Raw genomic sequence first — 13,651 nt, 5'->3', positions numbered from 1 at the left:
TATTAGAATTATTTTAATATCCATACTTATAAAAATAATTTCTATAATATTATAATATCTTGCAAGCATTACAACCATTATTAGAAAACTAAGACTTGCCTTATTTAAGAACTTTAATGGTATAAGGTCAAAATTTTGAGCAATTATAAATCAAATAATATTATTATTTTATATTAAATTTAAAAATTATTTAATTTTAAGACTATAAATTAGATTTATTAAAAAAAAATTGGATTATTTAAATTTTATTTTTTTAATAGAATTATTTAATATTAAATAATTTAAAGGTTTTTGTAATATTTTAATTTATATATAAAAATTATGATACAATTTGTATTATAAATAATAAGAATTAGATTATTTTCTTCAAACGAAATTTTAGATTGTTATATATTTTATAATTTTGATATTCAATAATTAATAACATTCGCATGATGTTGTATTTGTCAGCTAATGTTTCTATAGATTGCAATATGAGGTAAAATAATCAATGTTAAACTTATTTATTTTTCAAACATTGAATCATGAAATTAACATTGTAGTGAAGAAAAAAAAATTACTTTTTGACTTTTGATTAGAAAATTATACAAGTATACTATAAAGTCTTTGTAATTTGTTTGCAATACCAACTCTTTTTTAATACATATATTCTAAAGTAGATGATATGCAAATTCATTTAATATGCTTAATTTTTCTTATTAAATAAGAAAAAAATTAAAATTATTAAAAAAAATATTTATATCAAAGAAAACTTAAAATTATTGCTCAATATTGTTTTAGAAAGTGACACAATTGTATAATGATGAGCAAAGCTATTAAAGAAGATAATATGTTAATAAACAAGTTTTTCTAGCTACAATAGAATCTATTTAAAAATTAGATTCTTTTTCAACCTCTTGTAAAGGTCTTATTTATTTTTTAGAACCTTCTTTTTAGTTTATAATATATATATATATATATATATATATATATATATATGGACTTGAAGTCTTTGCTTTGTTAGATTCAAGAGCCTTAATTTGTTTTTGAGATGAAAAATATATTGAAATTTTTAAAATAATATTAATAAACTAAACCTAAATAGATCTACATTGAGATTAGATAGTCGACTCTTGTCTGTTAGAGATGTTATTTATGAAACCATTCCTATAGATTTAGAAATAAATAGTCATAATGATTTAATAATTTTTAATTTTATTAATTTAATTACTTTAGATCTATCAAGGTTACAAAATTATAACCTCTAATTAGATTAGATTTCTTATAACCTTGATTTTTTTAATAATATATATAAGTATATATTTGACCAAGTAATAAGTTATAAGTTTGAAATAACTAAATATTTATAGAAAGAAGAATATTTTTGTGCATTGCAAAAAAAGAATTGCTATTTTTTATTTATATAGCATATAATTCTAATGATGTGAAGACAATAAGCAAACTTCTAACATAATATAAGATATATAAAGATTTATTTGAAAATAAATCTTTATACACCTTGATAATTCAAATATTAAAACTTTGAATTTTCAACAAGCTTAGGCAATAATTGGTAATCAATTTCTTCTTTTGATGCAATATTGTTGTGGACTTGCTTTTGTCTTTCTAAGTATTATAATAGTCAAAAGAAATTTCGTTTTTTAGGATATAAAATAGATGTATTTCAATTTTTTTGATAAATTTCTTTCTTAAAAGCATTATGCATGTGAAACAATTTGAAACATTATAAAAGTTTTCTACAATGTGAATATGAAAAAATTGGTCTCATTTTTAAAATTCCAAAAATAAAGTCACATTTGAACCAATTAAGTAAAATTTAGAAACTTAAATATTTTTTGAAAATATAGTAGCTTGCTGATTACTTGTTTAATTAAGTTTTCTTATTAACCCACATTAGTTTCTTCATTACTATACATCATCTTCTTTACATGTTATTATATGACATTTTCCTTGCACAACAAAACCAACATTATCAAAAACTTTTCCAATGTATTGTAATAGCATCCATCTATATATAATGATTAAGATCATACCACAATTTGCCGCATGATAAGATCTTGAAAGGAACCTCTCATCTACGAAAAGAAGAGCACCACATGACTGCACAAACGAACTCAACCAACTCTGAGGGTCACATTTTGTGGCTTCTACTTCCAGGGACCAACGCAAGCTTTTTGAAGCATGTTCCCCCAGCAAGCTTTTGAAGCATGTTCGACACCTTCGCAGGAAAGCAGGAAAGCAGGAGGGAAAAAAAAAAAAAAAAAAAAAAAAAAGCAAACCTGCACACAAAATACAAACTCAAGCGGGAAACAAAACCTGCAATTTTGTGGTGCATGAACGCCAGCTTTTATATGTTTCTTTTGCTTTGGAACGGTTGCATTCGTTGCAGGATTTGTCCTTTGGATAGAAGACAATAGCTGGGGAACTGTGAGCCAGCTTGTGCTGCTCATTTTTGTGTTTTAGGTGTTCTGCTTTGCAAGCTGAGAGCTTCCATGCGCTGCGGGAAGTCTTTTTCGCAGATTTCGCAGCAGGTTCTGCAAAAGGAGGGAATGTATCGTTTGAGGTATGTTTCCTTCTTGCTTCCTCCCCACCATCTTACCTTTTTGTTCCTCCTTTTCTTCTTGCAAGCTAGAGTCTGAAAGCACTCGTCACCGCCTTAACTAAAAGAACACCGCTTTTGTCCCATGTTATTGTACATTATTTTGAAGGTACTACCGTGTTCGAAAAATGCACCCAGGAAATTCATCTGCTTTCGTTTCTTTCTCTTTCGTGTATTATTCATTCGTTTATATTTGTTTGTTTATATTGCTGTTCAATGGTACTGTATCAATGAGCTGTACCGCTTCAGTTTGATTTGGTTATGTTTTATATTTTTGTGCTTGGAATGCTTCAAATATTCAAGCTACATTATTTCTTTTTATTATTTTTCGACTAGGGATTTGTGTATGATAATGCAGACTTATCAACGCAGTACCCTTCCACGCAAGTTCTCAACGACGCATTTCTAGAGTGTGTAAAGTACAATTTTGACCGTTCGGGCAAAAGAAATAATTAAATAATAAACATAGATGTGAATATGTACCCAAGCGTCGTTGGACCCACATTTCTGTGACTGGAAGTTGATTTAATTTCTTACAGCAATAGAAACCGAAGATGATCCATCGGCTTTCCACTGCATTCCGAGATTGGGAACAGCGATGGAAACGGCGCAATAAAACCATATGAAAGTCATGCAATCGAAGTATTGATTATGAAGTGCTATTTTTAACACAGCGAAGTCCATGCCCTTGAGAAGAAATCTGCAGCTGTCGACGAGGTTGTGAACTTTAGGGAGACTTTTGAAGCCACAGGAGTTGTGGCCTAGTAGCATAGAAAACCCACATTGATTGCACGGATTTATGCAGACAAATAATGGAGAGAACCATCGTCCACCACCACTAAAACTTGGCCTGACGAAGATGAGCACAACAAGACAAAGCCATTGTTATTATTTAAATAAAAATAATGGAAGAAAAATAGCCACTTTGAACCGCCTTTTCCAACACATAAATAAAGAGAAAAATAAGACGAAGACAGACGAAAGAGCGCCTTTCATCCACTATACATTAACCAAAATTTCCAAGTGCGGATTCAGCAACGGATTGGTGGGCTTTAATGCACGGTGCGTAGACTTACCAAGCTATGGAGAGTGCACTGCCTCATCGAGACCAGGAGGTTTGGGAAGGATGCGGATCCACGTCGGTCAGAAGGGCCAGAGTCGTTCACTCTGCCTTTGAATTTTTTTGCGCCTTCCAGATTCAATCAGGCTATTGTCGATGTGATGTGGTGTAGCGAGATGATTTGGAACAATCTGAGGAGGGGCATGAGAACCGGATGGTTCGGGTCGGTCACTGCGCTCGGCGCTCTGCCAAGCTACGGAACGTGGACGGATCAACTGATCTCATCCAACGCCGGAGCCTAAGGAAGCCAATCAAAAAGGCGGGCGTGGGCACGGTAACGGCCGAGTGCTGCCGGCGGAACCATGAATTCGGGTGGACTGCGGTTACATTCATCGGAGAGTTGAAGACAATGTCTCTCGCTGGCTATTGTGAGCAGCTCACTTGAAGTTGGGCTCAGCTTCGCGCCCTTCGCGCCCGACTGTTATGCCGAAGCCCCTGGAGCTCATTGTAGCGCCTGGCATTGCAGCACCATCAGCGCAACCACCCCATCAAACGGTATCGACATGCAGATCTCTCCCACGAGGAGTCGCTGCTTGGTCTCCTCGATACCCCGCCAGACTGCCGCCAAACATAGTCGCGAGCAACTTTTCGCACCTCCCTGTCGAGTCCTCCAAGCCAGTGTGTGGGGGATGGGTTAAACTGGTGGCTCATGTGTCGCAAGATGGGTCTGCTAGGATGGCTGTCGTTGAGAGAATTGGGCAATACAAGGTACTAGTCGTTGTCTGAGCTAGCTGATGCTTCTTTGGTAGGGTTTTCTAGGGTGAAGCCTTGAGATGAGGGTAGTTGTTTGAACGCCTAGATAGAAGGTCTTTGGAAGTTAACACCGATGGGGATTTAGTTGCGATGGCTTGCTGCGGCGCCCGGGTGTGTCAGAGACTTGATCTTGTGTCTACCTGTGTCTTCATCGTTGGGTGAAATAGGGCACTGGATCTCGCAGATATTGTGCCTTCGATCGAAGGCGTCGAAGAGTGGATGATCGTCCTCGTGCGTTTGAATGGTGGAAAAGCAGTTAGATTCTCTGGGCGGGTTATTCCGGTCCACTTCTGGAGTAATCTTTCACATTGGAAACTTGAAACTAGTAGACGCCCGATTGGACAAGTTCCTGGATGGAACATTCACATAGTAGACGGCGCAATCCGTTAAACGCTCTCCTTGTTCGTTGCGCTACATGTTGTATTACCGAATTCGAGAGAGAGTTTGGAATTCACGGGCTCCAGATCTAGTACTCGTCACTTGCGAGGATCAGGCAACGCACTATTAGTGCTCTCCGCACGCTCTCTATGCCTTGTCTTCAGATGTACCATTCTTCTCGAAATGAGAATTCGAACGAGTGTTACCTACGAATTAACCCTTCGCAATGTCTTTTGGATCGAACGACAAGCATGTAGTTTTGTGACGTCTTAACTAGAATGCCTTTTGAGTCTAAATTTAGTGATATTTTTCCAACTGCCTTCAAAATCCTTCCTACCTCATGATCTTAACGTTTTTAATGACCTTTGGATCATGAGGTCTTGAAGTCGTACTATTGTTTTGTATGATACGACCATGCTGTCACGAATTCGTATTTAAGATTCTTAAACTTATTAGTTTTCCTTCTATGCTCTCGCATGGTTTAGGGATTGATAGTAAGTATAAACATTGGTCTAGACAGGAAACGGCTCATTGATGATGAGTTCTGGATTGATGATTACGATATCATATGTTTTGCATTCTGTTTGCAGAGTTGCGCTTCGGACAGGAAGCATCCTAAGAACTGGATCCCCGTAGCAATGTTTCGCGATATGCGAAGAGACATGGCTCATATGGTTCCAAAGGGGAACGGCAGTTACTCAAGTCACTTTAATAGGAGATTGGACATTGTAGAGATGCAGAATGCTTGGAACCACGGCGATGATAATTTCTGCAATAGCGCGTTGTTCTTTTGGAGGGGACTCGACGTACTCGACGTAAGTCATGACCTTTCAACTGCCAAGTCTAAGTGTAAGATCCCTAGAGATTATCGAAAGGCGAATTGTATGTCGGAGAAACATTTTGAGAATTATAATGTGTCACTTTCCGGTGGTTGATTTCGCTCTACCGTCGGATGTTTGCTGACACCTTTCATATTTGGAAGCTGCTTGGATTCATATTGTTGTTGATTTTGTGTTTTTCAGATGCTTTCTATGCGCACAAGCAAAATTTGACGTTAAAGGTGAAATGACAGTTCAATTCCGATTCATAGAGATCAGCTTATGGCGTACTATTCTATGTAGCCGGGGACGGAACTAATTGCGTAGAAAACTGCGCTTTCGGAAGGCCATGATGGTGGAAGTCATGGCGAAAGTTGAGCGCCACTACAGTCGCAAAGTAGGGGACAGTTTCAGGAGAGATAAGGAGCATCTGGCTTTGTTCGAGGAACTGGGATTACACGAGGATTTGGATTCTTCTCTGGGTAATTCATTTCTCTCTCTGTGTTCTGCCTCAGATACTCATCAAAACATCTCTTAATAGAAGTGTCGTATAATGACAGCGACTGATCTAAATCAGCATACTTCGACCTAAACTTTTGTGGATAGTCGCGTTCACTAGAAGTTTTCTGCACCGCGCTCCACTTTGACAGTTCGAAAGGTTCATGAAGTGCGCAGTTCAGTAAAAAATTGTAGTTTGTTGTACAGAAAATGTGGAATCCACTGTACCCTCTGGTTACGAAGAGTCAGCACAAGGAGGCCTTGAGAAGGATGATCTTGATGTCAAGAGTGAAGACGAGTGGTAAGACTAACTTCGTTGTTGCTATTTTTAGAATCACCAGTTTGATGTCAATTCACACTGGTCTCAGGACATGAGAGAACTTTGCATTTTTTAAGGGAGCGTGAAAGTTATCCCTAAGCATACTCTCTCGTGCATCGTTTTGCTTCTTGCTTCTCCCTCCTGTAAACAAAGTTAACATTCTCTACTACATGCGTATGTTTTGCAGGCTTGTGGCGATTCCAGACGTTCCTCCTTCCCCACAACCCAGCCTGAAAAGCCTTGTCAGAAATGACTCTCTCTCATCCATTAGAACTTCGAGGGTTAGTACATTCACAAACCTATCCAGTGTCTCTGTGCTCTGCTCCTCCTCCTCCTCCTTATTGTTGTTATTATTATCATTGTTGTGATGATGTTGATTCTGATGGTGTCATCTTTGGTAATTTGGAAAGCCCCGATCTGAAAAAAGTGTATGGTGACGTTGTGTTCGATCAACTACGGCAGAGTACACCATGCTTTGAGGAACCGGATGCGGCAGCTCTCAGGAGGAATCCCAGTCCCATGAGGAACAGCACAAGCCCAAATAGACCCCGCAATCTTGGTGCTACTAAGAGCCCGCGGCCTCAAAGTCCCAGCACTGCTAAGAGTCCTCGGCCCCAGAGTCCTGGCATTTCCAAAAGCCCTCGGCCAGCCTTCACCATTTCGTCAAAGCGTTCGACACCAAGTATAGCTTCATCGAAGAGCTCTTCGACACCTATATCGACATCATCTGCTGTTAGATCCTCCACCTCTCCTCGGCGTTTCAATCCTTCTGTACGCTCGAACTCGCCGTCGACGACAAGGTCCAGTTCAGTAACGCGTGCAACTACTGCTTCAGCTGCGAAGTCAGTAGGTGCAGCGAAAGCTTCCCATCCTGTATTCACAAGGGCTTTCACTGTGTCCTCTTCGCCACAGCGGCGACAGAGCACTGGTACCATCACAAATCGACCATTGATTGCAAGTTCCAAATCGTCACCTCCCTCTACTTCTACAGGAGCCACGAAGCCATTTGTCCGAGGAGTGTCGCCCTCCGCGAGGGGCGGCTCTCCGGCGCGTGGTGGCATGGGGAGGACGTCGTCTCCTTCTGTGAGGGGAGCTTCCCCTGCGCGATCTGAAACTGGCCGCCGCGCTTCTCCTTCGCCAAATAACATCAGGAGCAGAGAAAGCGCTCCTGGTATAAGTGCAAGCTTAAACTCGAAGCCCTCGAATTTCACAGAGAGCGACTCTACCGCTTCGACTGAGCAAAGCTCACTCGTTCGAAAACCTGATCATTCTGATTCCACTAAAGATCTAGGTCATTTTCTCTTGGATGCCTCTGCCAACCCGCGCAGCTCTTCCTTCAGTAAGCGAGGCTTCGGTTCTCCATCCTACTCTGGCGTCCTTGTCAGTCGATCTTATGACGAATCAAGCAATGATAGGCGACACAGCACTTCATCAGCGGATTATGATAGCTATCTCTCTAAATCTCAGAATAGTGGTTCAAGTTATCTCAGCAGCACTCGGGATCGAAGTTCCAGCGACCTAAGCAGGAGCCAAGACGGAGGTACTAGCCCTCGTCAGAGAAGCCAAGATCGAGAGTCCCAACCATCTGCAATATCTTCTGTTGGCGGTTCTGAAACCCAGTTGAGTGAGTCTTATCCAAACCGTCGGGCTTCTACTAGCGATCACCGCACTCCTCCCCAGAAAACTACAGCTTCTGAGCATGATTTGGATGGGCATCGTCACTCCAAAGGCAGTAAAGAGGTGCCCTCAACCTCAATGGTAATTGCTGCACTCTATGCGCATTTCTGGAACAACACTTAGTGCAATCATTAGGTGTTAGAGACGTGTGATTGAAACGCCATCAAATTGGTATCTGTGCAGGGTCATTGTGTTCAGCAGAATTCTGTGAATTCCACTGGTGGCTTCAAACCTTTCATGACAAATAGCTCTATCCCCTCATTCAACACCTCTATTATGAGCAGAGCTTCAGGGATTGTTACGCACGAAGACGTGAAGCCTGATGCTATGACGAAGGTGGACAGCAATGTCACGACAGGCTCTGCAGAGGAGCCTAGCTCCAATGGAGAACAAAAAAACGTTATCAAACGGACACAAATGGGGTTTGCTCTCAAGGAAGAGGATGTAGCCTTGCCCGTAGGTTCAAATGCAGAGGGCCCGCCAAGCAACACGGAAACGAATACCAAGAGTCCGCGGTTGACTGCGCTCGTTGTCGGCAAAGGGCCTGTGAAAATCTACCCAGGGCTGACAGACATGGAAGACATGGGCAGCAGTTGGTGCTGTGGGATGGAATATCAGTACCGCAGCATGTGCAAGCAACACGAGTGTGGGATTTATAAAAATTTTCACGACGCCTTGGTGATGTCCAATGCCAAGGCCGTAACCCCCCCTGTTATTAAAAATCCAGAAAGTGGTCAAGACGCTGCAGAGAGTGAGACAGTCTCCGTGGATCCTTCAAGTGCTGCTATTAATATTAGGACCAATGACGAGGTGGTTGATGAAGCCTTAGCTTCAAAGGTTGTGAGCGGCGCGAAGAAAGTAGAAATGGAACTTGCAGATTCAGCGGTCAAGTCGAAGATTCAAAAGGTCAAATGTCGGCAATTGAACCCAGAGATGTCGTGTGTTGACTCCAGCGGCGTTTCTGGTGATGTGGGAAGCATGAAATCTGGGGGTGAAAAGGCTCCAAAGACACCACAAGACAGAAAGATAGGCGTCTTCGATTCAAATTCACCTGCTAAAAACTCTCCTGTGCGTGTGCGAAAGGGCAACATAGAGAGATGTGGTTTTGGCGGAGACAGGAGTCCCTGCCAGAGATCCCCCGAGCCCGACGTTATCATGATGTCGCCAGTTTCTGTGAGTGGTAGTGCAACGTCGGAGGATGTTTTACTTGTTGATGATGTCGCTAGATCTCCCACCTCTCCTCTGCCAGTTGGAAAGCCTAACGTCAGGCAGCTAAGAAGTGAGAAAGCTGGAAGAACGGTGAAGAATGACTTAAATTGGGAACATGACATGATTTTAGAGTCTCCTGCATCGCGACCGCTCAAGCCACCAGACTTTTTTTCAGTTACTAAGCGCAATGGGGAAGGAGCTACAATTTCCAGGGTGCAGAGCTTTAACGCGTCAGAAGTCAAGGAGGACGTTGAAGTGTCTGCAGGCGCAGCGGACGCTATGAAAAATAATCTCAACGAGATTCAGGGTGATGAGGTGGATCGTCGAAATTGTAGTGACGAAGGACTCAAATTGAAGCTGGCAAGTCACGAATCCGTAGCAAGGTCGGAGACAGACATGGCCATGGAGAAGGGATGTGCGCAAAGGGTGTCCAAAAACTTGGTGGATGACGGATTGTCAGGCGACGAGAATCTTGAGCGCAAGGATCAAGCACCTTACCCTCGTGGAATAGTGAATGCCCAGCGCGCAGATGACTTCCCTCGTAGCCCCTTGCGATATGTTTCAGACTCTAACATGAGCATGCAGGAGAGGACTGACGTTCTTTCCCAGAAACCCGAGAAGCTGAGTACGTTTGCGGGGAGTCCTAAGGCGGGATTTGGCGCGGGCTATTATAGAAGAGGGGATGGATCGCTTGTCTTACCATCAAAGAGCAGGAATTCGACGCCATCTGCGACGAGCATCGACTTGACGCGCAGCGCAGACACTACTTGCTCAGCTCACAGTCAATACGATAATGCGCTGTGGGACGATCCAAACTACAGCGGCAGATTTGGCAGCCCCATGGCGGGGGTCAAGTTTAAGTCGATTCAGACTCTGCCTTTACCCGTCAATGTAAGTCGTTTGGAGATACGAATTGATGTTGGAGAAGAAGGGACCACTGGCCCAGATACCGACGCCAAGTCACCACGACATGACGATGGATTAGACAAGCTGGATGGATACGAACAAAGCGCTAGCCCCAATGCTAGGAAACGGAGGGCGTCAGTGCCAGCGAATAAGGAGAATTGCAAGGTGCCTTCACGAGATAGCTCATTCGAATACTTCGTGGACCTCCTGGATTCCCAGACAGATCTTGATCTCGAAGGAGGTGGACTAACGGATGTTTTGATGTCTGCGCACAAGGAGTCGAAGAAGGCAGATTGTTCCTCGGTTGTGAACAACTTGCGGTTTATAAAGCGATTGGATTCCAGGCTTAGTAATAACAGCTTGATCAGCGACAAATCGTACGAGAGCAGGGTTACGGACACGTCAACTGACTCAAGCTGGGAATCGGGGAAGAACCGGGGCATGCAAACTATGGAAGGCACATGTCAGGTGATGGAGCAAATCGTGGAGAGCGCGAATGCGCTGTCCCATGGGCGGCACTTATCTTCGTTTAAATTCGGAGAGACGAAGACCGCTTCGAGTTTAACGAATATAGACCTGGGGTCTGAGTCGCCGGCGTCAGATCTGTTCCAATCTCCAGTGCGACAGAAGCATTCAAAGCAACTGAGCAACGCCACTTCGGAGTCGTCCCAGATATCAGCAAAACATTATGGTAATTCTGCATCTTTCTTTAGCAAGTATTCGATGCGATCTTTGTGCTTTCGAGCAAAAAAATTCTTACTGGCTTTTAAGAACGCAAACTCTGGTACGAATAAAGACTTAAAACGTTCTATAATCAGCAGTCAAGTCTGCAAAGAGATCTGTTTCTCGATCCCCTTGAATCATCTCAAAGCGGTGGGGGAAGCAGAGCGCTAAGTTATTTTCTTCTTTAAGATCCCTCCATTCTCCTAAAATCTAGACACAATGATAGCAGCTAAGTAGAGATTGTGTAGAGTTATTCCTGAACATCGGCCCGAAATGCTGCAAGATCTCTGAGTTGTGGGTTTGTGACTTGCGTGACGTATGGTTACAGACGACAAGCGTGTTGATTTGCTTCCAGCGCTAAAATCTACACCCGGAATTATAATCATGACGGATAAGAGCGCTGAGGAGCACGCAAGTCTCAGTCCCCCGCGGTCCTCTGGAAATGACGCCGGGGATTTTGACGGGAATTTATGGGAGGCGGTGCAGCTTCTGGAAGAGGAGAAAGACACGGAGATGGAGCTCAACCCGCCTGCCCCCATCGAATTTGCCACCATAGATTTTACCACCCCGGCGCGCACTCCTGCACGCACACCTGCTCGCACGTTCAGCCACGCGTCTAAGGCCTCCAATGACTCCCACTTTGCCCAGAAGGAGACATTTCAGAGAAGTCCTTCCGTGACATCCAAAGCGTCTAGCACGAAGCACGGCTATAGTGACGAGACCAATGGCGAAGTGGAGAAGACGGGGTTCACTTCCAGGCACTTCAGGCACGCGCACAAGTACTGCGGGTGCACAATTCTGTGATGGATCGACGAGAATGGCTCAGTTTGCCAATCCGAGTAATTGCCACTGCCACTGTGTATTACTAGTGTATTCAGACGTATGTCTCCCATTCTTTCTCCTTGTACAGCCGCTTCGTAAAGCATCAAACCAGTTAGACTGGCTTATTTGGTGTCATGGTCGAGGATTAGTTTGTAGGTTCTGATTAGACCCATGACGAGCTTTAGTTGGAGAGATTCCCGCTGCGCCAAGTTCCGAGTTCTTTCCGTGCTCCCAATGCACACTCGCTTTGATAATGACAGCTCTTCGACGCCTAGATCTTGACACCTGCATCTGTGACTGAAAAACCGCGGCTTGGTGTATGGAGCATGATTCTGCACAAAGCTTGCATCAAAATCTTCGCACTGTTCTGAACCTGATCAAGACGGGTACAATATCTTTACCTCCCCCTTGGCCCCGTCGTGGCACTTAAGAAACCTCTGCCGGCGGTGTGCCAGGAATAGACCGCGTCGACAGCGCCTGGAACGGGTATCGACACTACTTCCAGTTACTTGTATGCTAGAGGTTGTATATATGCGGACTGATTATTACATAACATGTCAATAAAAGGGAATTTCTGGTAACGGAGACACTGTCCAGACACTGACACGACAGTCGACGTGAACCCGCCATCGCCACCTGCAGATTCCCAATCAGGGATATCTCATGAACTGCACCGTTCTAGAGGAAATCCCCGCGCCATACGATCTGAGACTAGATGCCATGAAGTGAAGTGCTAGTTGGTGAGATCTATTACGAAATGTGCATGAAATGAAATTCTTCTGTTTCGGTGTTGACCACAACTCCGGAGTATGCTAAGTGATATCATCAGTGGGGTTAAACTTGGTTCTCAAGCAATGTATCTAAATGTGCAGAGCTGAAGTTCCCTCCAAATGCTCAACAACTGCACTAATACTTCAAGGATATGGGTCCTATTATACTCGGGGTGGTTTGAAAAGGACGATGCTTGGAGAAAAATTATGAAAGAAACGTGTTAACCTTTGAAGAATGTAATTCGTAACGGGATAAATAGAACATAATGTATTATTTTAGTAAAACATGTATTAAAGTCATTATGAAAAGCTTTTAAAGTCATGGATTCACTAGAAGAGTTTTTATTGAAAGACAGCCATTGTGTTTTTGTTGTTATTTGTATTATGATAATTTCTTCCATCTATACTAATTAAGAATATTTTTTTTGCCTCTAGTGTGTTTTTCTTAAAATCTTATTTTTTGCATTGCTCTCCTTTTTCCTTTGTAGCAAATAACATTTGTTATGTAATTTCTAGACTTCGTGTTGTCATATTTGTTGTTGATTATTGCTTGTTATTGATAGTTGTTATAATAGATGTTACATATTTGGTTGTTACAAAAAACAGTCTTTTTAATACAATAATTTGTAAACTATTAATTTTTTTGATAAGATTCTAATAAAGAGAACTAATTTTTACTTTCTATTTTATTATTTTTGGTTTTGATGTTCATAGTTTCAAATGCAAAGTACAATTAAAACTTCAACAAGAATCTCAATAATAAGTGGAATAGTTGAAATAAGATTATATTAAATTTTTAAATATAATTCTTATCTTCTAGTCAATATCTTTTTTCTACAGTCCATAAAATGAGGCTCTTAAAAGTTTTATAATTAAATACAACTACAATTGCAATGTAACCAATGTAGTTGCAATTGCTAGGTTAGAATCAATTATTTTCTTAAATTTTCATATAAGGTCTTAAATGGCATATACTTAGGATCTCTTTGCAACTTTTTGTACTAATATTTCTATTAGATTTTTGTATTAAACTTGAAAAGTACTAATGCTCTTATTATA

The 13,651-nt window shown here is 41.7% G+C and overlaps 2 protein-coding genes across 3 annotated transcripts; both read left to right on the top strand.

Annotated features, from left to right (window-relative positions):
- The first annotated feature begins 3,679 nt into the window (after positions 1 to 3,679).
- LOC149987596 (uncharacterized) lies at positions 3,680 to 6,014 on the top strand. Of its 2 annotated transcripts, none has more exons than XM_090256734.1 (3): positions 3,680 to 4,214; positions 5,441 to 5,665; positions 5,873 to 6,014. In XM_090256734.1, exons 1-3 carry the CDS (start codon positions 4,143 to 4,145, stop codon positions 5,900 to 5,902), a joined length of 327 nt encoding a protein of 108 aa, XP_090112860.1. In that variant the 5' UTR covers positions 3,680 to 4,142; the 3' UTR covers positions 5,903 to 6,014. The 2 variants fall into 2 exon arrangements, with proteins under 2 accessions (XP_090112860.1, XP_090112859.1); XM_090256733.1 differs by having other exon boundaries at positions 3,690 to 4,427.
- Position 6,015: 1 nt separating this feature from the next.
- On the top strand, positions 6,016 to 12,403 carry LOC112293705 (uncharacterized). Its single transcript, XM_024543439.3, has 6 exons — positions 6,016 to 6,150; positions 6,374 to 6,467; positions 6,673 to 6,766; positions 6,948 to 8,243; positions 8,346 to 10,968; positions 11,329 to 12,403. The coding sequence occupies exons 1-6, from the start codon at positions 6,018 to 6,020 to the stop codon at positions 11,802 to 11,804; spliced, it is 4,716 nt and encodes a 1,571-aa protein (XP_024399207.1). The 5' UTR covers positions 6,016 to 6,017; the 3' UTR covers positions 11,805 to 12,403.
- The last annotated feature ends 1,248 nt before the right edge of the window (positions 12,404 to 13,651 follow it).

The sequence above is a fragment of the Physcomitrium patens genome, chromosome 16 (assembly GCF_059467195.1).
Source record: "Physcomitrium patens ecotype Gransden chromosome 16, ASM5946719v1, whole genome shotgun sequence".
NCBI classification, from domain to species: domain Eukaryota; kingdom Viridiplantae; phylum Streptophyta; class Bryopsida; order Funariales; family Funariaceae; genus Physcomitrium; species Physcomitrium patens.
Note: the sequence above shows the minus strand (reverse complement) of the source record. Positions and strands in the feature narration are given on the sequence as shown.

Bases quoted from the DNA above. Each gene is read 5' to 3' on its own strand.
- LOC149987596 (XM_090256733.1), top strand. From the start codon at position 4,143: ATGCCGAAGCCCCTGGAGCTCATTGTAGCGCCTGGCATTGCAGCACCA. The intron at 4,428-5,440 runs GTACTAGTCGTT...TTCTGTTTGCAG, and splicing joins AGAGAATTGGGCAATACAAG to AGTTGCGCTTCGGACAGGAA. The intron at 5,666-5,872 runs GTAAGTCATGAC...TGTGTTTTTCAG, and splicing joins GGGGACTCGACGTACTCGAC to ATGCTTTCTATGCGCACAAG.
- LOC112293705 (XM_024543439.3), top strand. From the start codon at position 6,018: ATGATGGTGGAAGTCATGGCGAAAGTTGAGCGCCACTACAGTCGCAAA. The intron at 8,244-8,345 runs GTAATTGCTGCA...GTATCTGTGCAG, and splicing joins AGGTGCCCTCAACCTCAATG to GGTCATTGTGTTCAGCAGAA. The intron at 10,969-11,328 runs GTAATTCTGCAT...GTATGGTTACAG, and splicing joins GATATCAGCAAAACATTATG to ACGACAAGCGTGTTGATTTG.